At 49.9% G+C, this 26,466-nt stretch overlaps 1 protein-coding gene across 2 annotated transcripts in view; it reads right to left on the bottom strand.

Moving 5' to 3' along the window:
- Positions 1-23,570: 23,570 nt before the first annotated feature.
- Lhx2 (LIM homeobox 2) overlaps positions 23,571-26,466 on the bottom strand; it is a 33,185-nt gene continuing 30,289 nt past the window's right edge. For both annotated transcript variants that reach the window (XM_070013335.1, XM_070013325.1), the window contains exon 5: positions 23,571-24,498. In XM_070013335.1, coding sequence (XP_069869436.1) covers positions 24,211-24,498 — 288 coding nt within the window. In that variant the 3' untranslated portion in view covers positions 23,571-24,210. The remainder of the gene's footprint in view (positions 24,499-26,466) is intronic.

Genomic DNA, 26,466 nt, shown 5'->3' with positions numbered 1-26,466 from the left:
TCTGGGAATCTAGGTAGAGGCCCAGGAAAGCCCAGAAAACTCCAATTAGTGGAGCCTGTGGCTCATGTAGTAGAGCGCTAGCCTTGAGTAAAGCAGCTCAGTAAGAGGCTCTGAGTTCCAGGCCCAGGCCCAGCACAAAAGAAAAAATAATGAGGTCAAATGTAGAGGCACTTGGGGCTGAGACTTCAATGTATTTTTTGTGCAACAACAGTTCAGTATGTTGCTGGTACAAGGGCTTGACTTCAGGACTTCCTGAAGTCAAGCTTTTTGCTGATAAATTATGGAGCGGGAAGTTTCTCAGGCTGCTTGGGCTTGCTTTGAACTGTAGTCCTCCAGATCTCAGCCTCCTTCTGAGTGGCAAGGATCACAGGTACCTTCCAAGCCCGTATAATTTACCCTATGATGTCCTGGTTTGTTTGTTTGGTCAGTCATGGGGCTTGAACTCTGGGTGTGGGCGCTGTCCCTCAGCTCTTCAGCTCAAGGCTATTGTTCTACCACTTGAGCCACAGCACCACTTCTGGCTTTTTTCTGTTTAGGTAGTACTGAAGAATTGAGCCCAGGGCCTCATGCATGCTAGGCAAGCACTCTACCTCTGAGCCACCTTCCCAGCCCTCTGGTGTCCTGTTTTATAAAGAGGTAGCACTGACTTAATTTAATCATTTCCCTACTGGACCCATGAGTTGTTTCCAAGTTTAGCATCCATGATGTTTTCTTGACCAAGTACAAGGTTTCTGTAGTTCATTCCTTTTTTAGCAGTGCTCAACTTTGAACTCAGGGCCTCAAGCTTACTAGTTAGGCACTCTACCACTGAGCAGTATTTCCTGAACTGATTATTTTTACCTAATAAGGTCTTACCTCTGGCCTAGGCACATGAATTGACTGTGATCCACTCAGGTTCTTCTATTAAAATGGAGAAAATGGGGTCTCAATGACTATTCTGCTCTGACTGTTCTACAACCTCAACCCTTCCAAATAGCTAGGATTACAGGCAGGAGTTACTGGTGTGGGCACCCAGCTTCTCACCAGCACTTAATACCCCAGACCTTCCAACTTTTGACAGTCAGATGAATATCAAAAGGAATCTCCTTGCTGTTTAAGTTGCATTTATGTAATAAGCAGCGGCAATAAGCATTTTTCTGTTTACTTGCTTTTCCTGTTTTCCTTTTTATTTCTTTTTTTTTTTTGCCAGTTGTGGGGCCTGAACTCTGGGCCTTGGCACTGTCCCTCAGCTCTTTAGCTCAAGGCTAGCGCTCTACCACTTGAGCCACAGCGCCACTTCCGGCTTTTTCTGCTTATGTGGTGCTGAGGAATCGAACCCAGGGCCTTATGCCTTGCAAGGCAAGTGCTCTACCACTGAGCCACCTTCCCAGCCCTTCCTGTTTTCCTTTTTAAAAAAAAAATGAATCATTGATACTCCCAGCCTACTTGTCCTTTTGTTGTTTGTCTTTTTCTTACTGATTTATGGGAATTCTTTATGTATTTTGGACAGTAATCCTGTTTGTTTCCTATATGGAAAGTATCTTTCCACAGATTCTTGCTCAAATTTGTAGCTTGAGAAACCCTTTGTATTGTACAAAAGTATTGGATTTAGTTGAGCTTAAACTTAATAATGTTTCTCTTCATGATTTATCATTTTTTGTGACTTATTTAGGGATTTCTTCGCTATCAGAAGTCAGAATGAAATTCTACTTTTCTTCTATTCACTTTTGAGATTGTCTTTCACAATAAGGCTGTACCTTTCTCTGGGGCTTTCATGTGTGATATAGAGTAAGGTCTAATTTTATTTTTATTTTTATTTTTTTTGTCGGTCATGGGGCCTGAACTCTGGGCCTGGGTGCTGTCCCTCAGCTCTTCAGCTCAAGGCTAGCGCTCTACCACTTGAGCCACAGCGCCACTTCTGACTTTTTCTGCTTATGTGGTGCTGAGGAATCAAACCCAGGGCCTCATGCATGGTAGGCACTCTACCACTGAGCCACCTTCCCAGCCCCTAATTTTATAATTTTATATTCCATCTTCCCCCAAATAGATTTTTGAGACAGGATCTCACTATATTGCTCCGAATAGCCTCAAACTTCTGGGCTCCTACCTCAGCCTCCCAAGTAGCCAGGACTAGGTGTGTCACCATGCCAGGTCCCCAGTGGAGTTACAATTTCTTTGGATTATACACCAATATCCCTTTGTAACTTGGGTTTATCTGTGGCTCTCTTTTACCTGTCATTGGTTGATTTGCCCATCTCCACCTAATAACCAGGATACATTCATTATGAAAGCCTTAAAATAAATCAGAGCATTTCCTAGGACAAGGCCTTGACCTTTGTTCCAGTCTGAAGCATCTTATACTTTTATCCTTTGGGATACATTCCATGTTTAATGAGAAATTTTATTGGAGTTGGGTTTGTATTTGTGTTAGTCTTATGAATAAATTTGGAAAAAATCAAAAGTATGAGATCAAATTTCTTCCATGAACATGGTATGCATCTTCACTTATTCGTGTGTGTATTCTTTAATAATATAATTTTCAAACATTTTTATTGTTATTACCAAGGTATTGTACAGAGGGGCTATTTCATAAGTCAGGTAATGACTACATTTCTTTTTTTGGGGGGGGGGGTCCGGTCGTGGGGCCTGAACTCTGGGCCTGGGCACTGTCCCTCAGCTCTTCAGCTCAAGGCTAGCACTCTACCACTTGAGCCACAGCGCCACTTCCGGCTTTTTTCTTTTTGCTTATGTGGTGCTGAGGAATCAAACCCAGGGCCTCATGCATGCAAAGCAAGCACTTTACCACTGAGCCACCTTCCCAGCCCCATGACTACATTTCTTTCTGGACAATGTCACCACTTCCTTCACTTTCTAATATTTTATCCATAGAGTGATTATCCATCTTAATTAATTACCAAGCTTTTATTAGAGTTTTCATAGCCCATTTTTTTAGGGGTTAGGAGAATACATTTACATTTTCTAATTGATTATTTCTATTAGTAAGAACACTGGATTTTCTCAAACTGATTTCACAGCCAATCACCTCAGGGAACTCTCTAGCTCTAGTTGGAACTTGTGAGTTTGCTGCATCTCAGGACACGAACGAACTCCGGCTAGGTTCTCTGAGTGCAGACATTGCCCTGGGACACCCAGGTTTGAATTCGGGTGACGGATGGATCTGCGTGGATGAAGGCTCATACCCAGCCCTCCCTGGGTTACAATAAGGAGCTAGGGGTTGTGCGGGGGGGGGGGGGGGGGGGGGGGAGGGCAGAAACAGACACAAGAGCCTAGCATTGTACCTGGTGGGGAGAAAGTTGTTCATTGATAATTATTATGGGCCAGCTTCTTTTTGTCACAGAGAAGCTCTGTGGAGCTCAGTGTTCAAAGCAGCTTGCCTACAAATCAGCACTCACACTCAATGGCCACCCGAGCTAGCACAAACACGCTTGTTTTCTCTGTCCGGGTGGTTTTAATACCCTTGGCCTCCAACCAGCCAGCACAGAGGGCCAACTGCCTGCCTCCAGCTCTCGGCCCCCATATCCTGACAAGGCCCCAAGTCAGACCCTCCCTCCATTCGTTCCCACAGCAGCTCTCCCAGGGGGAGCGGATGGGCAGACAGAAAGCTCATTGTCCTGAGGCTGCGCGTCATTTCCCCACTCTTCCAGATGCAGGCGATCACCTGTCCACCCCGGGCCCACGCCCAGGGCCCAGGTGAGCGCCGGACGGTGGGTGTGGCTGGTGGGAAGCAGCACAATGGAGCCAGGTGTGAGTCAGCCGCTGGAAGACCGGCAAGTTCCTTCCTAAAGGGTTCTGGGGTTTCTATAAGGCTTCCAGCTTAGAGTAAAGCTCAAGTATCCGGTCAAAGTGCTGTCCCTGCCCATGGCCTCCTCTCCCAGGGGCTGGTGTGCAAAGACCTTCCAGAATTGCCAAAAGCCCACCGTGCCCCAGTCACTCTGCCCAGCACGTTGTAGGAAACACGTGGCCTAGACCCCTCCCCACGGCCCGCGGGGGGGGGGGGGGGGGTGGGAAGCACAGCAAAGGCAGCGGCTCTTCCAACCCAGCAACATCCTGACGTTGCTTGTATTCGACTTCATGCACTGTGCATGAGGACATGCGGGCTGCCTGCCGCTGGATGGGCCGCCATGCCCTTGCTCCCCTGGACTCCAGGCGGCCGGCCTGTGCCAGAAGAGTTGAGGCTTCTTAGCAGCTGGATATGAGGGGGGGGGATTCTGGGCTCTGTCTAGGGGCTCACCTAATCACCCTTCCATGCCAGGGATGACCCCTGGCAACCCCACAACCTCCCAAGTCTGAACAGCAGCTGCTCTGACTTCACAGAAACAGCTGAGCTGGGTGGAGGACCTCTCCCCCACCCCCACCCCCAGGAGCCTGAGGCACAGCTGGGGCTGTTTACTTTTGGGGAAGGAGGGATTGGGGGAGGCCTCGGGGCCCTGATCACTGGGGTTCACTCAGTGCTCAAGGGCCCTTTCCTAACCCCTTAAAATCTACCAGAGCCCGTATTGCCACGGAAAATCCCATGGGCACAGCAAGGGAGAGCCTGGAAGAAGAGGCGCCCAGCAGATACCAAGAGACCGCCATGCCCCCACCCAGCCCACCGCAGGGGCGGGGCGGGAGAGCCAGGCCCCGGTGCAAGTCTCCGCTGGACTGCCTGCCACACCTGCCCGGGAGGTGGCCGCCTCTTCTCCTTCCCATCCTGGGAGGGGGCTGAGAGGACCCAGCCCCAGCCTGCACCTTCCCTGTCCCCCCAAAATCTGTGCTTGGCTTTCCCCTCTAGGATCCAAGCCACACACTTGAGACTGGGGTTCAGCTTCAGAGAGCTCGGGGCTCATTTTTTTAAAAAATCATTTGTCAGTTTTTCCTAAAACTAGGAAGTGCAGGGTCTCCTAAACACACACGTATCTCATGATGCCACAATCCAAGCTTGTGTATACACACACGATAGGAATGCACGTGGCTGCCAAAGCACCTGACACACACACTCACAGAAGATTTATTTGTAAACCCTCTTTCCTCCCCCCCCCAAAAAAATCTGGACACAACCCCAAAGTCCACTGACAAGAAACTGGTTATAATAATTCTGGTGGATTCTAGAGTACTATACAACAATTAAAAAGGAATGAATCACTAGCAAGAGCAACAACAAGGCTGAATCACACAATTACTATACTGAGCCAAGAAGCCAAACACAAGAGTACTTACCATATCATTCCATGTAGCCTAAACTCAAGGACAGGCCGTCCACATGGGTGTGGGGTGTGCTGGTGCATGCTTAGAATCCCAGCACACAGAACCTGAAGGCAGGCCAGGTTCTGATGGGTCACAACTATAAGCAGAGCTCCAGGAGGCTGAGCTCTGAGAATCGTGTTTGGAAGGCAGCCTGGGGCCAACACATCTGTGAGAATTTTTCTCTCTAATTAACCAGCAAAAAGCCAGAAGTGTGGGTGTGGTCAAGTGATAGAACACCAGCTGTGAGTGAAAAAAGAAAAAGCTGAGCTTGAGACCTAGAGTTTAGTGCAGGTAGCAGCACACACACACACACACACACACACACGCACGCACGCATGCACGCACACATGCACACACGCATGCACGCACGCACGCACACATGTACTCACATGCACACAGAAAAAGAAAAAGAAGGAGAAAGAGGAAAGGAAGGAAGGAAGGAAGGAAGGAAGGAAGGAAAGGAGGGAGGGAGGGAGGGAGGGAGGGAGGGAGGGAGGGAGGGAGGGAAGGAAAGAACTAGAGGCAGGAGGATTGTGAGTTTGAGGCCAGCCTGGACTACATAGCAAGTTCATGAACAGCCAGAGCTACCCAGCCAGACCCAGTCTCAAAAAGAAAAATCAAAGGCAAACCTCTGCAAGGAGCTAGCTGGCAGGATGCAGGACGTTTGGGGGTGACCTCTGGGAGCAGAAGCAGGATGTGAAGAGCAGTGAGGGGAGCGCCCTGGCCCACCGCAAGGGCCTCTCCATTGGTCTGGTCACACGGGTGTGTGTGGCATGAGCCCATTCTGCCACCGCATAGCCCAACCTCCAGCCTAGGAACCTGACATTCTGAAAGAACAAAACATGGGGCCACCTCCCAAAGTCCTATCACCCCGGAATCCCAAAGAAGAGGGAAATAAGAATATAGAGGGTGTCCACCTCGGCGCTGATGCGTCCTGTGACAAGGAGCTCACGGCTGCCTGGTCCACCTCTCCCCTGCCCGGCTGCTCACGGCCTTCCTCCACACACAGAGGCTGGCTGTGGCTCCACTGCTGCGGTGAGCAACTTCTTCAGTCTGGCCAGGGCCTGCCCAGATGTAGCTCAGGGAGTCCCGTATGCTGGAAAGCCTTCAACCCTGAGCAACATGGAACTGTCACCCGACACTCTCCCATACTGCGTCCTCCAGCTCTCTTGAGAGAACTCCATTCAGGAATCACCTTGGCTGGTTCCAGGTTCAAGCTCCAGCCCTTGCCTCCAACTTAGACCAACGGTACAGTCTTTATTCCTTTTTTTTTTTCCTTGTCTGTCATGGGGCTTGCACACAGGGCCTGGGTCCTGGCCCTGAGCTTTTTCAGTCAAGGCTAATGTTCTACCATGTTGAGCCATAGCTCCATTTCTGGTTTTCTGGTGGTTAATTGGAGATAAGAGTGTCATGGACTTTTCCTGCCCAGACTGGCTTTGAACCAAGAGCCTCACATCTCAGCCTCCTAAGTAGCTAGGATTGCAGGCATGAGCCACCAGCGCCCAGTGGCCTTTATTCATTTCTAAATCTCTGGATAGCCATTGAGAATGGCCTAGAGACTTAAAGCCTGGAACTTGGAGCTAGATGAACCTGGGTTCACCTCCTGGCTGTGAGACTTTGCATGTGATCCTTAACCTCTCTGAGCTTCTATTTGCTCATCTCACAGTGAAGAGCGTAAGACTCTGCCTCAGAGGTTTGAGGTAATGAATGGCAAGTGCTAAGCACAGGGCCTGGCACCCAGTGGGTAGCCAGTAAATGTTAGCTCCCTCTGCAGATCAATAGTAGAGTAGAACATTTGCAAGCAGGCTTGCAGTGGTCAGCGTGGTTGCTCCAAAAAAGATCTTCTCACGGCACTTACTCTGTTTTGGCCCTAGCCCAGCCCTCCATCAGAAGTAATCCAGATTTGGGCAGCACACACATACCAGGATGGTGCCAGGCTGGTGTGTGGAGCAGAAGGGAGACAGGCGATCCCGCCAGCTGTGAGAATGGCTGAGAAGCCCTTCAGCCTGTCTGTCCCTCTGCCTGGGCATGTTCCCAGAGGAGATTGTGTTTCCTGGGCCTTAACTAAGAGAAGCTGAGGGAGAGAAAAGAGGGTGTTCCATGAGGAGAGATTGTCTTGGGCCGGATGGTCTGTTCAGGAAGTAATTTGTAATTCAGTCTTGTGAACTATGGGCTGTACAAAGAGGACCTCAAAGGAGAATGTTTGAAAAGAACTTAAAAAAAAAAAAAATCCAGGAGCTAGTGGCTCATGCCTGTAACCCTAGCTCCTCAGGAGTCGGAGATCTGAGGATCATTGTTTGAATCCAGTCCAGCAGAAAAGTCCATGAGACTCTTATCTCCTCTTAACCAGCAAAAAGCTGGAAGCAAAGGTGTGACTTAAATGGTAGAGCACCAACCTTGAGAGGAAAAGCCAAGAGAAAGCACAAGGTCCCGAGTTCAAACCCCCGTACTAGCATCAAAGGAAACAAACAAAAAAAATTTTTCTAAGTAAAATCAGAAGATATTTAAACATGGTGAGAATATATTTGTTTCTGCTGAAAAGCTAGTATCATATCTAAAGAGGAAATACTGAAGGCATTTCACTGATGACAGAGTATAAGAACATGCTGGGAGCCAGGTGCTGGTAGCTCACGCCTGTAATCCTAGCTACTCAGGAGGATGAGATATGAGGATCACGGTTCAAAGCCAGCCTGGGCAGGAAACTCTGTAGACTTTTTTTTGGTGGGGGGGTCCGCTCGTGGGGCCTGAACTCTGGGCCTGGGCGCTGTCCCTCAGCTTTTCAGCTCAAGGCTAGCGCTCTACCACTTGAGCCACAGCGCCACTTCCGACTTTTTTCTTATGTGGTGCTGAGGAATCGAACCCAGGGCCTCATGAATGTAAGGCAAGCGCTCTACCACTGAGCCACCGTCCCAGCCCCATCTGTAGACTCTTATCTCTAATAACCCACTAGAAAACTGGAAGTAGCACTATGGCTTACGTGGTAGAGCGCTCGCCTTGAGCTGAAGAGCGCAGGGACAGCGACCAAACCCAGAGTTCAAGCCCTACAACTGACAAAAAAAAAAAAAAAGAACATGCTGGGGTTTAACACTTTTATTTAGCATTGTTCTGGAAGTGCCAGACCATGTAATTTGATAAGAAAAATAAATGAAAAGTACAAGAATCAGAAACCAGGAGGGAGATTGGACATGTTTATTGGCTCAACTAAAAACAATCAATATAAGGACTCAGTAGAATGCCTAGATATAAAATGAATATATTGAAACTTTGTAGCATTCATCAATATAAATAATAGTTAAAAGAGGTATTGAAAGAGAAGTTCTACTTTACAAAGGCAACAAATAAAATGGATTTAAAAATTTAGAAATCTACCCACTATCAATGGCTTATGCTTATAATCTTAGCTACATTGGAGGCTAAGATCTGAGGATCATGGGTTAGAGAAAGCCTGGGCAGACAAGTCCATGAGCCTTTTATCTTCTATTAATCAGTAAAAAGCCAAGACTGAAAACATGGCTCAAGTAGAAGAGTCTTGGGCAAAAATATCAGGCAAGAATACAAGATCCTGAGTTCAAGCCCCAGTACACTCTCTTTCTCTCTCTCTCTCTCCCTCTCTGTCACACACACACACACACACACACACACACACACACACACACACGTAAAAGAATGTAAATCAGGGGCTGGGAAGATGGCTCAGTGGTAAGCGCTTGCCTTGCATGCATGAGGCCCTGGGTTCGATTCCTCAGCACCACATAAGCAAAAAGAAAAAAGCCGGAAGTGGCCCTGTGGCTCAAGTGGTAGAGCGCTAGCCTTGAGCTGAAGAGCTGAAGGACAGTGCCCAGGCCCAGAGTTCAGGCCCCACAACCAGACCCCCCCCCCCGAAAAAAAAAGAATGTATAAATCAATTTAACATAGAATATATAAGATTAATCTGACTGAAACTAGTAAATTGCTGAGTAGATCAGTTGATAGAAGGCCTGAGCATGTAAAATGGCTTTAGATAAAATTACTCAATATCATGAATATGCTAATTATCTCCTAGTTTGTATGTGTGTGTTCTGATAAAAATACCAATAGGATTTTTTAAAATAAGCTGATAAGCTAATTCTAAAGTCCATATGGCAATATAAATGAGACAATTCTAAAAACTCTGAATTTTAAAAAAAGTAGTGAGTACAAAGCTTAACAGATATTAGAACAGAGTAAAAATCTGCATTTCAAACCCTGTGGTCTTGGCATATTTCAACATATGGATTAATGCAACAGAATGGAACATTTGTAAGCACATTTGTAGGTAGAATCATGCCCTCCCAAAAAGATTTGCTCAGCCTGGAGTTGGTGGCTCATGCTTCTAATCCTCACAATCCTGAGATCTGAGGATCACGGTACAAAGCCAGCCCAGACAGGAAAGTCTCTTCTCTCCAAATAACAGCCAAAAAAGCTAGAAGTAGAGCTATGGTTCAAGTGGTAGAACTCTACCCTTGAGCACAAAAGCTCAGGGACAATGCCCAGGCCCTAAATTCAAACCCTAGGACTAAAATCTGTTCCAGTACTTATCCCTTGTGCTGTCAACATGGCTTAATGACATGTCTTTATAGGTGTAATTAAATGAAGATGACATCATCCTGGGTTGGGCGCTAATGCAATGGTTGGTGTCCTCCTGAGATGAATGACATTTGGGGAGGGGGGAAGCAATCTTTTCTGTCAAACTAAAATGTCTCCATCTTGTAACCTGTCACCATTCTATACAGATATGTCCTGGAACTGGCACTTCCTGGCATTGCTAACTTCTTGGCTTCAGTTGTAATATCACCTGTGCTGATTGTAACCAGCCAGCCCATGTCAAGGGCATATAGACGCCCCTCTCTCCTTGAGAGGGAACTTTCCACTGACTTTACCAACCTCCTCCAACTGGATCCATCAGCAGCCCAGGGACAAAAAGATGTGTGTCTTTGACTCCAAAAGGACAGCCTCCCCCAGGAGGGACCTTTCACTGACAGAGTGCTTTGTAACTTCCTTATATTACCCCATCACCCTGCTAACTAACTATTAAAAAAAAATGGTGTTGGGGCTGAGAATGTGGCTTAATGGTAGAATGCTTGCCTAGCATGAATAAAGCCCTGGGTTTGATTCCTCAATACCATATAAACAGAAAAAGCCAAAAGTGGCGCTGTGGCTCAAGTAGTAGAGTGCTAGCCTTGAGCAAAAAGCAGCTCAGGGACAGTGCCCAGGCCCTGAGTTCAAGACCCAGGACTGGCAAAAATTAATTAAATAAATAAATGTGAGCATACCCCTTAGTAACCAGGAAAAGGGACAATGCCCCACCCCCTGAGTTGGGATAAAAACCAAGCAGACCACCCCACCTGGTACACCTGTCTAGCTCTGGGGAGAATAACCGTGTACCCTTCTGTCAAATGCCTTTGAGGAAACCTCCTCTAGTCTCCGGTGTCTATTTCCTGACACAGGAGGGTGATGTGTTTCCAACAGTTGGACACCGACAGCAGAAGGCCCTGTGAAGATAGGTGCAGAGATGAGGTTAAACAGCCTTGACCAAGAAGCACCAGCCCGCACAGCCACCAGGGGCCAGGGGCCAGGAGCCACAGGGAGATGCTGTGTCCCATCTGCGGGAGCCGGCCCTGCTGACACCTTGATTTCAGATTTGGGAGGGAATGAATCCTGTTGTTTTAGCTAGCCAGGAGTTTTCTACCTCTGCTTTGTGCCATTTCAGTTACCCATGGCCCACTGGGGTCTGAAAATATGAAATAGATAAGTCCAGAAATAATTCATAGGTTTTTAATAGTTTGTTATAGTAGATAGGTTCGCTATAGTACATTATTATGCTTATCCAATTTTAATGTTAACTCTTCTGGTTAATCTCTTACAAGGTCTAATTTGTGAATTAAACTCTTAATGTAGATTTATTTATGTAGGAAAAATAAATATGTGTACATATATGCATGTGTGTATACTTACACATATATCCACATATATGTTTATATTAAAAAGTTTTTTTCTGGACTAGTACTTGAGTTTGAGTTCAGGACCTTGCTCCTGCCCCGCTTGCTTACTTGGCTGTACACTACCAATGCCTCTAGTCAGGCATTTAGAAATGGAGTCTCATGGGCTTTTTTTGCCTGGCCTGGTTTCAAACCTTGATCCTCCAGATCTCCACTTTGCAAGTGGCTAGGATTACAGGTGTGAGCCACCAGTGCCCAGCTATATCTTTATGTATATCTCTATTGCCATGTTTTGTTAGGAGAGCCCTGGAAAACTGACAGAGTACCCAGACACCTACAGGAATTTAGTATTATAACAAAAGTAACACTACTAATCAATAACCAAAGATAGATTGTCCAAGGCTGGGTGCCGGTGGCTCATGCCTGTAATCCCAGCTGCTCAAGAGGCTGAGATCTAAGGATCATGATTCAAAGTCAGCCTGGGCAAGAAAGTCCGTGAGACTCTTATCTCCAATAAACCACTAGAAAACTGGAAGTGGCGCTGTGGCTCAAGTGTTCAGCACTTGCCTGGAGCTGAAAAGCACAGGGACAGTGCTCAGGCCCAGAGTTCAAGTCCCACCACCGACCACAACAACAAAAAAAGATAGATTGTCCAGTAGATAATGCTGGACAACTATACAGGGAAACAGATGACCTCATATCTTCTATAAAAACAAATTCTGGAATGAGTAAAACCTGAAAGAATGTTCAAGGGTATTCTTAGAGTAAAAGTCCTTTTCAGACAGGATTAAAAAAAAAAACTGAATCCATAAATGAAAAGATGGATACATTTGGCTACAGAAAATTATTTTTATTTCTGCAGAAAAATAACATAAACAAAGTCAAAGGGCACATAGATTATAGGCATCTCATATGTTATTGACAAAGGGCTGAGATCCTTGTTATTTTAAGAGCTCCTACATCTTAAGTAGGAAAAAAAACAAACCAACAACCTAATTAAAAGATAGGCAGAAGATATAAACAAACAGTTCCCAGGAAAGGAAATGTAAACCAATCAGTCCTATGGAAATACGGTCCACCTCCCTTGTAGCGGGAGAAATGTCCTAGATGAGATATCATTTTCTATCTAACAGATTGACAAAGATCAGAAAGTTTGATAACATGCTGTGTTGGCGAGGGTGAGGGAGCTGCATTTGCTCAGCAGGAGTGGGAGGTGAGTCGCACCAATCTCCCCCAGGAGGAGTTTGGCAGTGTCTCAGGGAACTAAAAATCTGCCTACCCTTTAACCCCGAGGTTGCATTTCTAGGAATTTGCCATGCAAATATCCTTGTACTTGTGGCAAATTGGTGTCTGGATGTGTATATTCCTTGCAGCATTGCTCATAATAACAGTAGACTGGAAACAGCCTCTTTTCTCACCTGCTTGGGGGTGGGGGGGACCCAGGGAGATGAACTATGGCAAAGCTGTTCTGTAGAATACTATACAATGGTTTAAAAGCATGAACCTGTTTTATGCTTCCAATATGGCCTCTAATTATAAATAGTGAGTGTATGGATGTATGAATATATCTGTAGACCTATCTATCTATCTATCTGCCCATCTATCTACCCACTTCTTGGATAAGTTATTTCCACTCCCTTAATTTTTGTTTTATCACATGAGAAATAGGAATAGCAACAACAAAAATAATGATGATGATGAGGATGCTTATTTGAGGGGGAGGGGAGCATAAGAGGTTCTCCAGCATCTCCAGCATCTCGGGACTGAGGCTAAGCCGGGGGTAGAGGTGGCCCCTGGTGGGCGCAGGGCGCAGGGCGCAGGGCAGGGAGCGGGAGCGCAGGCCGCGGGTGGGAGCGCTCAGCCCCCCACCCCTCCCCGGTGCCCAGCCCCGCCTGCCCCGCGGGCGCTCCGCGGGCCGGTGCCGGGGCACGCAGGGAACCCCGGCCCTGGCGGAACCCCGATCAGATAAGGGGCCTCCCCCGCGCTGGCCTCGGGGAGTCGGGGAGCAGTTTACGTAAGCGGGGTGCTTGTTGATGGAAAAACAAAGGCCCCAGCGGGCGGCTCCCGGCCTGCAGAGAGCCGCGGGCCCCAGACGCTGGCGCACCGACGGCTCCCCGGGGGCCAGCCTGACTGGGGGTCCCACTGCTGGAAGCTCGGCTCCTAGGGGGCCCCCCTCGGAGTCCCGCCCCCCCCAGCCCAGGCCACCCTGCGTGGGGGAGGGGAGGAGAGCGGTTGCCGAATGCGCAGGTTCGAGACGGCCCTGCTGGGTGCGGCGGGGCTGAGGCAGGCTCAGGACCAGCGTGCGCCCCGCAGAAAGTGGGGGCGACCTGGTCTGTGCGTGCGCCTCCTCTCCTCACCCCCAAACCCACAGCGCGGTGGGAAGGGCGGGTGGAGATAAACCGGGGTAAACCTTCCCCCCCTCCTCTCCCCTCCCCGTCCTGGTCCTCAGGACGGGGTGGGGGGTGTCAGGCGCCCTCAGCCAGCTGTGTAACCCCGTGGCCTGTGCCCAATCGCTTTATCTGTAAAGAAAAAAAAAAGGGACCGAGGCTTGTACGGAACATGTTTGGAGAATTACATGAGGCGTTTTGAGGATTAAAAGAGATAAATACAAACCCCTTAAATCACGCGTTACACAAGAAGGAGTCGCTGCAGACTGGGCTGGCTTCTCCACCCTTCCATCCAGGGTCAGGCGCCTGCTTACATTCCGGCACAAGCCCTGGCAATGCACTTCTCCTGGAAATCACACACACACACACACACACACACACACACACACGCCTGGGAATCGCTTGGAATTATAAAGGATCATGCGGGCAGTGTTTTGCAAGTTCCTGGCACACAGTAGGCATGCTCCCAAACAAGTCTTACATGAAATGATCTACTTATAGAACTGGAATCCAATGTGGTTTCTGCCCATTTACTTGCTGTGCAATCTTGGGTGAGACACTGTCTCTCCCTGGGCTTCAATTCTCTTTATAGCAGGCGTGAATATTAAATACCCTCCTCAAGGCCTTGGAAGAATCAGACAAGTGAATTCATGTGAAAGTCTTTTCTGGAGTATCAGGAGATGTATCTCAACAGCCACAATCCATCTTATCAGTATCAGTGGAGGACATTGATCCTCCTGTTTTGTGGCCTGTGGCAAATGCCTTCACCCCGATTTCCTCATCCAGTATAGTGGAAATGACAAGAGATCTATCTCCTTGGTTGCCGGAAGGAACCAAAGAGATTGCAAAAATAGGAGCTAGTTCCAGGCACCAGTGACTCACACCTGTAATCCTAGCTACTCAGGAGGCTGAGATCTGAAGACTAAGGTTCGAAGCTCACCCAAGCAGGTAAATCCAGATAACTAGCAAAAAGCCAGAAGTGGAGGCATGGTTCAAATGATAGAGTGCCAGCCTTGAGTGAAAACAACAACAACAACAACAACAACAGAAAAGTACAAGGCCCAACTTCAATTCCCAGTACTGGCACACACACACAAAAATTAAATTAAAAAAAAAAAAGGCTAGTGCTTGTTGCGTATTTAATCGACATCAGGGTTTTAAGTGTTTTTAAATATTTTTTGGAGATAACAATTCATCCACTATCGTTTTACAGCTGGGAAATTGAAGCAGAAAAAAGTGATACAAGTTGTCCAACACCTCAGCTCAAAAGCAGGCCTCACTGCAGCCTGGGTTCTAACCCCTGAGATTCCCTGTCTCCCAGAACTAATAGAAAGAGCTTCAGCAAAGTAGCCAATGTGCTTTACTGCTATCATCATCATCTTAGTCATCAGTCCCTTCTTGGAGCAGGGCAAGCTGGAGCCGATGAGGCCTGGGTAGGAGCCAGCGAAGCACTGGCGCCTGGAGCCCCAGCTTTGCTTCCTTGTCCCACCCAGCCAGTGTTGGCAGGTGGGTCCAGTGCGAGGGGTGAGGCCCTGGTGGGAACCAGTGTCACATGGCTCTCTTTGCCCCATCTGATGCTGGACACTCCCTGACCAGGGCAGGGCCAGGAGCAGGAGACAAGGGAGACACTAGGCCTTTTGTGACCTGCTCCCCACACAGCCCAGCCCAGAAACCCATCCCCTCCTCCGCCCCAGGCTGCACACAGGGTGCCCACGGCCGTCCTGGGAAAGGAAAGAATTCAGGCTGGATCAGGAGTCCAGCCAGTACCTGGGCTCCACACTTCGTAGCCAAGCATCTTTGGACCAGTCCCTCTTATGAATTAGGCTTGGCTCTGTCATCTCTCAGAGGAAGCAGCAGGCCAGCGCTGGGGAGGGGCAGTGGCTCAGAGGACAAGCAACTTTTTGGTCTTGAGAGGCTGGAGTAAGGGACAGAACAGAAGCCCAGCCACTCCCCTGCTGGGGTGGAAGGTGGCAGGATTGTCCTCCCCTGCTCGGCAGACCCCAATCCACTCAGAGCCTTCACATACCCACCCCAATCTGCCTGGCACCAGCAGATGCCATCCTAAGACCCACTCACCTAGTCAGGGGCCAGTGGCTCCTGTCTGTAATCTTAGCTACTCAGGAGTCTGAGCTCTAAGGATTGTGGTTCAAAACCAACCCGAGCAGGAAAGCCTGTGAGACTCTCCAATAAACCATGAAGAAGCCGGAAGTGGCGCTGTGGCTCAAGTGGTAGAGCACTCGCCTTGAGCAGAAAAAGCCCAGGAACAGTGTGCAGGTCCTGAGTTCAAATGCCAGAACCAGCCAAAAGAAAACAGAAAATCATAAACCTCATCCCCTGGAGAACAAGGCCTTACCTCAGCGGCACATGGGCACGCTGCCCCGAGGACAGGCATGTGCACGCACACACTCACACACAATAACTCACACACACACACAACACGACCACACTCACCCACACCCTGGCCACGTACACCTGCCACACTTCTCCTCCTACTCCACCCTACCTCCTCCCAGAGTGTCAGCCACACAGAAGCCTGGACCTAGAGCTCCTCACCTCCCCCATTCCTGAGGATCCCCTCAGACTTGAACCCAGCCCTCCTGCAAGACGCTTAAGGAAGGAGGAACCTGTGTGTCCGTCCTGGCCTAGACACTGCATCCTCCCCGGAATGAAGGCATCCAGAGCGGCAAGCGGGGCCGGGCCTCCCTGATGCCCTGGAGGATGCCACCCGCAGACCCCAGCCGGCGGAGGTGATTCCGCGGTGCGCCGCCAGGGGGCGCGCGCTGCCCGGCCCGCCGGGGCTCCCGGGCCGCTCCAGCCCGCGCGCTGCCCGGCCTGAGGCGGGGCTCCGGGCGGGGTCCCCCCACTGCCGAGCCGGTTCCCCGGGAGCCTGCCCAGGTCCGGCGGCGGCGCCCCCGCAGGATGTCAGCTCCCTCGCCCCTCCGGATCCGACTTCACCCCGGCTTCCGCCCCCTGCCCCGTCCCCAGGGCCTGGCCGCCCCCTCGGCCCGGAACCGCCCCGAAGCCCACCCCGCCCGGCTGGCCCAGCTCGCGGCCCGGCCTGGCGACTGGAAGCCTGGGGCTTCCAGGACCGGAGCCCCCCACCCTGTGCCAGCGCCCTGCTGGTCACCACGGCTGCAGGCTTTGCACCGCTCAGGGTCCTCCAAACTCGAGCAAGTAGGGGTTGCTGCCTCGGTTTGACATGTTACAAATATCAAAAACAGAGAGGTTAAGTAATTTACCCAGCGTCCCACAGCAGTAAGACAGCACCAAAGCCCTACACTGTCAAAAGACAGAGAATGTCCTGGCTGACATTTGTTCTCTTGGACTTCAGAAATGTTTATTAAGAAAGACGAAGAGACACTAAATCATAGCGCTCACAGTGGCAGGAAAGAGGGGGGCTCTATGGACCTCTCCCTAACCTGACCCTCCCCACCCCCCACCCCCACACACACTGTGACCTGAAGCTCTGTGCCCAGCCTTGTGTATTGGCTTGGGGAAGCAGACAAGCCCAGACCAGCCCAAGGCTAGAGGGGGTAGGGTGCAGCTAAGCAAGGAAAGTTCCAGAGAGGAGGGGGCATTTGGGCAGGAGTTTTCAAGGGGGAGAGGAGAGGCAGAACCCCCAGGCAGAGAGCCCACCCAGCATGCAGAGCACTGAGTTCGGTGTACCTGGCTGGCTTGAAGCCCAGAGATAGGCGGGTCCCAAGTCCTTGTTCCAGCGTGGGAAGGGTCTATAACGTATGGCCCAGTGTCAAATGCCAGCCTCGGGACCAACGTGAAATGCAGAGAAGAAGAGCAGCTGGGGAACGCCCGGGTCCCTTCCAAGCCTCCCCCACTGGGCACTGAAGGAAAGGACCTGACCAGCGGCCTTTAAATCCCAGGTCCAGCAGGGGCCCCTGGCAGGAGCCGCTTATCTCCAATTAACCACCAAAAAGCCAGAAGTGGCGTTGTGTGGCTCAAGTGGCAGAGCACCAGCCTTGAGCAAAAAATGCTCAGGGACAGTGCGTGGTCTCTGTGTTCAAGCCCCAGGGCTAGGTCCAAACTCCAGATCTCTCCCTGATCAGCTTCCTCCTCCCCTGGCCAGGGTGGGGAAAGATCCCACCGTCCCCTCCACAGTGTAGTCCTGACCACTTCTAGCTCTCCTTCCTCACGTGGTAAGCAGATCCCCTCTTCCTCCGGCAGCCCGATGTCCCATTACCTAGCAGACTTAAAGACCACCCCTCACCCTGACAATTTCCCTCCACTTCTACCCTGACTCATTCATCCCAGCTGCCTGGTGCTCTTAGAACTAAAACTCAGGCATGAGTATGCCCTGCCTACCACCACCTGGCCCTTGCGATGAAAGGCCCGGCCACCCTTACCAACTTTCAGTGACTTGGACTTGCTGGACCTCAGGACCTTTGAACATGCTGGAACTCTTTTTAACCCACTTAACTCCCACTTGCAAGGTTAAACCTACTCTATCCATTCTGTCAGCGATTCCTTTCTCCAGGAAGCTGTCTTTTCTCTCTCCTGTGTGTATGATCATGGTTCTTAGCACAGGCGTTGTTCAATAGTTATGTTGTGACTGCTTCACACTTACCTCCTCTGTTAGAGTCTCTATATGCTGGTCCATGAGGACAAGGACCTTCATATTCCCAGGACACAGCACCTAGCTCAGGACCTGACATCCAACAGCACCCTTCAACAGGATGGCCCACATTGCAAAGGATTCTGGGAGGTAAGTCCTCTTCCACTTTGTATGCTGACCACTTGTAATCCTAGCTCCTGGGGAGTCTGAGAATTGAGGATCGTAGTTCAAAGCCAGCCCAGGCAGGAAAGTCCATGAGGCTCTGACCTCCAATTAACTACCAGAAAACTGGAAGTGGCACAGTGGCTCAAAGTGGCAGAATGCTAGCCTTGAGCAAAATTGCTCTAGGACAAAGCCCAGGCCCTGAGTCCAAGCTTCATGACCATCAATAAATAAATAAATGAGTGTCAGTTCCCGGTGGTGGTGATCGCCATCACCACCACCCTCTTCATCCTAGAGAGGGCAGCGGGGAGCAGGTGGGCCTGTAACTGCTGTCACGAGAACGAGGGAATTGGGACCCACTATGGAAGCCAGACAGCGAGCAAGAAGGGGGTGTGCCATACTCAGCTTTACTTTGCATATGCTGAGAATGAACCTCAGTGGTTTGTAAGAAGCCCCCGGCGGGGCTCCCCCAGAGAGGACTATCTGGGAAAGCTGGTGTCACAAGCAGCCTGGCTAGAGCGCCCACGCGGCTTCCTAGTCCTGGCCACGTGGGTACTGCGGGGTCACTGGTGGTAAAACTGAGCCTCTGTCCTCTACCAACCCTCCACAGTCAGTTGCTTGATCCCACCCCACCCCAAACACCATCCTGCACTAGCAGCCTGGTCTCCAGGGTCACCCTCGTTGGACCCTAGCCGGGGTCTGAACTTGGCCGTCTCCCCTGACCCTGGCCACCGTGCCTGGCACGATGGAGAATGGTTTCATGAACCCCAGTTGCCATGCAGATCTGTCAGTGGCCCAGGCTGTGCCGTGACAAGCAGGTGCCTTCTCCTTGGTTTCCTTCTCTGTGAAAGAGGCTGGCAAGCCCGGTCCCCGAGGCCTGGGAAGAACTCTGGGCCTCCAGGTGGAACCACGCCCCTGGGCTTCGGAGCTCCCAGGGCCCTGTCATGCCTTGTTTATGCAGAACAATGACAAGCTATGGCTGTGCCTGTCTCCCAGAGAGCCCAGGAAGCAGAGCGAACTGCCACAGGAAGGAACAAGAAGCCCCCAGCCTTACTGTCTCCCCGGGAGGGGGGTGCAGCTGCCAGAGTCCCTAAGTGGTCTCCGCATGGTCCTCTAGAGGGTTTCTCTGTGGGATAAGCCACCCGTTCTGCAGGGAATTCCTGGCCATTTACCTACTCCCTGCCTGTGCCCAGCCTGTTCTCTGCCAGGAAGGACTGACTCTCCAGCCAGCCAGCTGCTTTTATTCAGTCAAGAGCTCTACCCAGGGGCTGGGAAGGTGGCTCAGTGGTAGAGTGCTTGCCTTGTTGCATGAAGCCCTGAGTTCAATTCCTCAGCACCATATAAGTAGAAAAAGCCAGATGTGGCGCTGTGGCTCAAGTGGTAGAGCGCTAGCCTTGAGCTGAAGAGCTGAGGGACAGCGCCCAGGCCCAGAGTTCAAGCCCCACGACCAAAAAAAAAGCTCTACCCAAACATTATCTCCTGCCAGACTCCCCCAACTTCTCCAGACAATGCCTCCCTCCACTGTAGCTCCCCCTGAGACTTAGCCAAACCACTGGTCAAGCAGGTACGTATTCTTTCACAGACACCCCTCTAACAACTCCTTAGTCCCATTTGACAAATGGAAATACTGGGGCTCAGCATGGCTGAGTGCCTTGCCCAAACCTCTTTGGAGTGGAGGAGATCTTAGAATGCTTAGAGAATCCCCTGCTTCAAACCCGCTCCCCACTTTAGGGAGAGGGACACATGGCAGGGTGGGGAGAGGCCATGAGGGCGAGCCTGGCCCCTTCAGGCTGCCTAGTTCTTTCTGGGCCTGGCGACGGGTCTCAAGGTGAGAGGACCTCCAGCTTCACTCCAAATGCACAGAGGTCCAGCCAGGTCCCTGGAGCTGTGGTGGGCAGGGATAAATGACAGCACTTTTCCCCTCCCTTTTCCCCTCCCATTCATCAGGGTCCAGGAACTCTGGCCTATCCTGGCTTCCTCAGGCTGCTTCCCTGTTGATGGACAGCTCGCTGACTTTCATTCCACCTTTGCCCTCTCTGGGTCTCATTGTTCACCAGCCTCAGGTTCCTCTGCTTAGTCCCTTGGTTTTTTGGGGCCTCGGCCTCTGAGTCTGTCTCAGGGCCTCCCTCCATCTCCAAGTCTCCTTCTCTGCCTTGCTGTCTCTCCCTACGCCTGGCACGGTCTCTTCATCTCTGTCTCTGTCATTTTGTCTCATGGCCTCTTTACCATCTCTGCTACTCCAGTCCTTTGTCTTTGCCATCTGTCTGTCTGCCTCTGTCTGTCTGCCTCTCTAGCAGTGCCCCCTTTCTGTCTCTGCCTTCCAGGCCTGGTCTCTCTCTGAATCTATATGTCTTCCCTCCACCACAGAGTCCCCATCTCTGGCCCAACGTCAGACCTGCTTTCTAAACCTGCTCCTGTGCAGGGGGCGTGGGACCCTCGGGCCTCATTCCCGGGCCCTTTCTATCTGGGTGGCGGTGCTGACAGACGAGATAGCGATCAGCTTTGGCTCTGCCCGGGCCTGAGCAAGGGGCACAGCCAGGCTACGCGGGGGCGTCTGGGTGCTGCAAACGTTTGTGTGTGCGCACGTCTGGGTTTGTGTGTGCTGGGCTCCCCGTGTGTGGGGTGGTCTGCGTGTCTGTCTTGGTCTATTAGTGAGTGTCTGGGCCTGTTTATGTCTGTCTGCGAGCATCCGGTTTGTGTGTTTTTGTGGCGCTGTCTAGGCGTGAGCAGTATATAGCCTGTGGGTCTTCCCCTCCACCATGCCTTGTTCATGTACATGTACGAGTGTGTGTGTGTGTCCCCTGAGATCATCAGAGTCCCTGTGTATCTGGGTGTCTTTCCAGGGGCCAAGCCACATCCTTTTGTAGTCATGAATGAGATAAGACCCCACTGCCCTCATTGCACAGGTCAGAAAACAGACTTTTCGGCCCCTTGCTCGAATGACTGCCTGTGGATGCACATCAGCTTAAGCCTGGAGTCTGGTGGCTGATGGCAGAACCCCAGGCACCTTCGCTCATCACCACCTTTGCTCATGAATCTCCTCAGTTCATTCAGCCAACGTGCATTGATCAAAATCAGGTCAACCGAAGGAGGACCCTCTTAGGGAAGGAACACAAAGGCAAAGGCCTAGGTGCCTCTAATCATGTACAATAATATTTATCAAAATGAATTCCAGGAAATGGAAACAAGAAAAAAAATCAGGTAAAACTACCCTGTAGTGTGAGAGGCTAGAACAGCAGCTATGGTTGAGGGGCTGGACGGGGGTGGGGGGGGGGGTTGGCTCAGCTTCTGTACCCTCTCAGGTCTTAATGTAAGTGGCAGTGTCCTGAATATTTGCTTCAAGTTTGTTCACTTTATACATTAATATGAAACGTAACCAACAGTGGACTGGGCTTACTATTTGCTAGATTTACTAGGCCAAAAATAGCAAGGTGTGTGTGTGTGTGTGTGTGTGTGTGTGTGTGTGTGTGTGTGTGTGTGTGTGTGTGTGTGTGTGTGTGTGTGTGTGTGTGTGTGTGTGTGTGTGTGTGTGTGTGTGTGTGTGTGTGTGTCTTTTTAAAGACATTTCAAAATGTGAATCAGCCCAGGCCTTCAGCACTTCATGCATTCCAACCCCACCTGCTCCCTTTACCCTGTTAACCGAGACAGCAGAATAAAAGAAAGACCCCAAACCTGAAGAGGAATATTCTACCCAACCTTGCCTCATTGTTTCCTCAGGGTTTGAACTCGGGGCCTCATGCTTGCTAGGTGAGCACTCTATCTCTGAACCACACCTCCACGCCTGGCTGGTTTCTCTTCAAGGAGAAATTAAGACTCTCCCTCTGGAACATCATTTTCCTAGTCTATGGGTCCTGAGGGCTTGGAGGTGGGTAACTGCTGGTATTTAAAGCATCCTCCACAGCAGGGCTTAGAGCAAGGGGAGGAAGATGACCAGACACCTTACCTGCTGGAGGCATTCAGCATGCCTGCATACATACAGGCCTGATCTCCACATGTGGAGTCACTTCTTTTTTTAAATAAAAGGCAGAGACCCTACCACAAGCAATGTCTTCTGCTGAGCCCTATTGCTTCTCCCTCACTACAACTCCAGTGGAAGGAAGCCCATTACTTTCTTTTATTTTTTTTTTTTGGGTCCGGTCGTGGGCCTGAACTCTGGGCCTGGGCGCTGTCCCTCAGCTCTTCAGCTCAAGGCTAGCGCTCTACCATTTGAGCCACAGCGCCACTTCCGGCTTTTTTCTTTTTGCTTATGTGGTGCTGAGGAATCGAACCCAGGGCCTCATGCATGCAAGGCAAGCGCTCTACCACTGAGCCACCTTCCCAGCCAAAGCCCATTACTTTCATCTCACAATTGAGGAAACTGAGGTCCGAAGGAGTCATATGATTTCCCTTGGCTCCTAAGGCTCAATAAGCAGGAATTCCAGCCTCCCTCTACCAGGCTCCAAACTGCCATCCTCCTGGGTTGCTAAGGTTCCCTGAAGTGTTAGTAAGGAAACTAAATTCATTTGCTTTTTTAAAAATTCTCTTGGGAAAACTTAAAATTTCTGCATCATTAAGAAAGCTGGGACTTGGGGTGGGGGAGCACAGAAATGGAGGGTGAACAAATGCAGCAGCAATAAGTCACTAGACACTATGGTTGAAAATGAACCCTACAATATGTGGGTGGGGACAGGAGGCATAAAACTGGGAGAGAGCAAGGAAATGGGTGATATCATCCAAAAAAAGAAATGTATACTACCTGATTTATGAAACTGTCACCCCTCTGTATATCACCTTTATGGTAACAATTTAAAAATTAAAAAAAAAAAACCCAACACTGGAACTTAAGCTGTGCTTGAGTGACAATGCATTCACTCCTCAAAGGGGAGAAATGCAGGTGGGGGAGGGGTGGCGCTCCTTCCTCACTCGATGATGCCCTTCCGGGCGGTGCAGGTGCACACGGGAGAGGCATGTGGTCCCCCAACACCATGGAACACATGCACAGGATCTGCTCGTTAAATATTTGGAGAAACAAGCGCAAAAACCAATGGTACCTTGCCTGTATATCCTCCACCCCCACGAAGACCTTGTCTGTACTCTCTGCTCCCAATCCCAGATGGAAGCTTCCAGATGTTTCTGGATTCCCACACTACCAGTCCCAAAGCCTGATGCACAGAAAGGGGGTCCCCTCATAAATACTGGCTAAATATGATGATGATTCTGGAAGTTACCTCTGGACCAGAAAACCCCAGTCCTGTGAGAATCACAGCCAGTGAAAACAGCGACAGCACCAAGTTGTTTCAATAAGTGGTTTTATTATTGGTTAGATTTTACAAATTCTGATATTCGAACAGACTTCCACCTTAAAATTCTAAAACAACAAAGCAACCGTTGGAGGGGTTTTTTTTCCTTTGTTTTTTTTTTTTCAGGACTATTCAAAGTAACAAACTTTTTTTGTTATTTTTTGTTTGTTTGTTTTTTTACATTTTTGCTCTGGTCATAAATATACAGAGAGAAAAAGAGGGAGAGAAAAAAAATGAACAAGTTGTCCAAAGTATGGAGATAAAACAGTAATCCTAAGGCACGTAGCAGTCTTTAAAAATACAGAAGCTCTAGCCGACTTAAATTATTTGTTGTTTCTCCTCGCTCAGTCCATAAACTGTACATGGACACAAATGTTGTGTTTGCAGATAGATCTTCCAAGTAATTCATTCCTCAAAATTCACACCGCTGGGATAGCTGGATGCACAATTATTTCATTTTACTTTTTTTTTTTCCTCTTTTTTTTTTTCCAGGCGAGATCCTAAAAATGTGGTTAGTTGCTCAAAGCCTCTATTTTAAAATACACTTGGAATTCAAACTAAAGATAATTTCTTTTTTAAAGAAATCATGGGGCTGGGGTTGGGAAGGGTTGGGGGGATAACGGGAGCGCCAGTCATTAGAAAAGGTTGGTAAGAGTCGTTTGTGAGGGGCTGTGGGGCTCGTGACCCTCCAGATTGCCAGGCACAGAAGTTAAGACAGACGTCACAGTCGGCAGAGCGGGGCTAGTCAAGTCTGTGAGGGTTGTGGGCGTGCTGGAGGGGCTGAGCGAGGCGTTGGACAGCTCGGAGGCCGGCCCCGATGGTGTCCCTGTCTGCAATGCTGCGTCTGTTGTCTTGTCCACACCCGTGTTTTCCTGCCGTAAAAGGTTTCGCCTGAACTTGGCCCGGGCGTTCTGAAACCAGACCTGCGTGGGTTGACAGGGAGGGAAGGGCTGTTTAAGGAAAGGCTGGCACCAACTGGAGCCCAGCCTGCTTAAGCTGCCATGCTGCCTGGATGCGAAGCCACCTCCTCTGGCCCAAGGGGGGAGGGGGGCCAGAGAGTCAGGTGTCATCACATGTTGTCCTGGATCAAGTAAAACAACAATTTCCATTTGCTCAAACTGGTGATTACTGGGTTCCTCTGACTGCTAGGAGTTTCTAACTCATTCTGAAATATTGATACAGAGGCCTTGAAACATCACTAGCCAGATGTGGCTGATCTGCTGGGAAAAAAAATACCTGACAGACTTGAAGATTTAACCAGGAAAAAAAAAAAGGTAAACTATTTTTATTAGCAAATATTTTTTTACTTATTTCACGTTGAAGTGATCGTATTTTGGATGTGTTGGGTTAAACAAAAATATAGTATTTAACTTAATTTCACCTGTTTCTTTTTTACTTCTAGAAATTTGAAGATTTAAATAAGTGGCTCATGTTGCATTTCTGCTGGACAGAGCCAACACACCAATTAAATCTTCACCATTTTTCAATGTGTGGAAAACACTAGAACGAAAAGCAAGAGAAACAGGAGACAGCTAATAAGGAGTAAGAGAGTAATAAGGAGTCACTAAGGGGAATAAAATCTGTGAGGCCGCTACCTCTTCTACAGCTGGAGAGGCCACAGGCTATCCTAGACCACTGGGATTCAAGTATCAAGGCAGGCAGACATGGGGGGTCAGATGGGTAGACCCCTCCCAGCCCACCACAACTGGACATCCATGTAGGAAGGAGGTGGAGCAAGGCTTTGAACAACAGAGGCCGGTAAAACAGACTGCAGGCTTCCTTTCCTTTCTCCTTGGTTCCATCCAACCTGTACCTTCACCCACATCTGTACGGTACCCATCCCTCATCCATCCTAACCTGCCAACACAAGTCAGCCTACTGTGCTTTGAGGCCCATGTGGTACCTTAGGGGAGGCCCAGGAAACCCAAGCCAATGTGGGGGTGGAGGGGCTGTGCTTTCCAAATTCAGGGCCCCTTCCCTTTTCTCTGCACAAAGGAAATGCCTGCCAGAAGCCTCCCCATAAAACAAAAGGCCTTGGGGAACTCTAAACTGGCAACTGAGGTGTCCAGTTGTATATTTCCAGATGTGTCTGCATCTGTCTGTCTTCTTAGTGTCTCAGGCAGGGGTGAGACGGGCCTTCCTCCTTCTTCTGGGACCACCCCAGCTGCAAAGGGCCTATGGCCTCAAGCCCTCCACTTCCCCTTTTCAGTTTTCCTGAGTCAATTAGAAGCACAGTCACAAGTCCTGGAGTGCAGTGAGGAATGAAGCTTCTCCCCAGCACACTAGATCCTTCTAGGAAGAAGGCACATTTGTCCCTGGTACTCTATCTGAAGCAAGCCCACCGCCCCTTCTGGGGGCTTCTACTACCCCAGCAGAGTCAGCAGGTCCTTCTCTGCTAGGCCAGGAGAAGACAGTATCCATCTTGGCTCAGAGAATGGCTGCTGGAGAAGAGGGATGTTGAAAGCCCCCAGAGATGCCCAGAGAGGAAGTGATGTCTTCATAATTCTATGCAGGCCAATAATGAGAAAGGCCTTGGTGCCAACCCCTGGCCACTGTCCTGACCTTTGTGCACATGGCCCTCCATTAGTACCAGGGGGAGGGAGCCCTGGGATGGGACCTGCTGTTCTTCAGGGACTCCGGGTCTGTGGGAAGGGCTGGAAGCTGCTGGCTGCCAGCTGTTAGCTGTTTCTCAGAGTTGCCCTAACAGTGCATGTGTAAACAATGACACTATCTTCCATGGCCATCTGCTTGGCCTGGTGGAATCCAGGGCACTGGAAATCTGGGATCTAAAAATCCAGGATTCAGCTGGGTGCTAGTGGCTCACTCCTGTAAAATTAACTACTCAAGAGGCTGAGATCTAAGGATCGCAGCTCGAAGCCAGCCTGGGCAGA

This window comes from Dipodomys merriami, unplaced genomic scaffold (assembly GCF_024711535.1).
Source record: "Dipodomys merriami isolate MVZ:Mamm:240054 unplaced genomic scaffold, mDipMer1.0.p SCAF_11, whole genome shotgun sequence".
Lineage (NCBI taxonomy): Eukaryota > Metazoa > Chordata > Mammalia > Rodentia > Heteromyidae > Dipodomys > Dipodomys merriami.
Note: the sequence above shows the minus strand (reverse complement) of the source record. Positions and strands in the feature narration are given on the sequence as shown.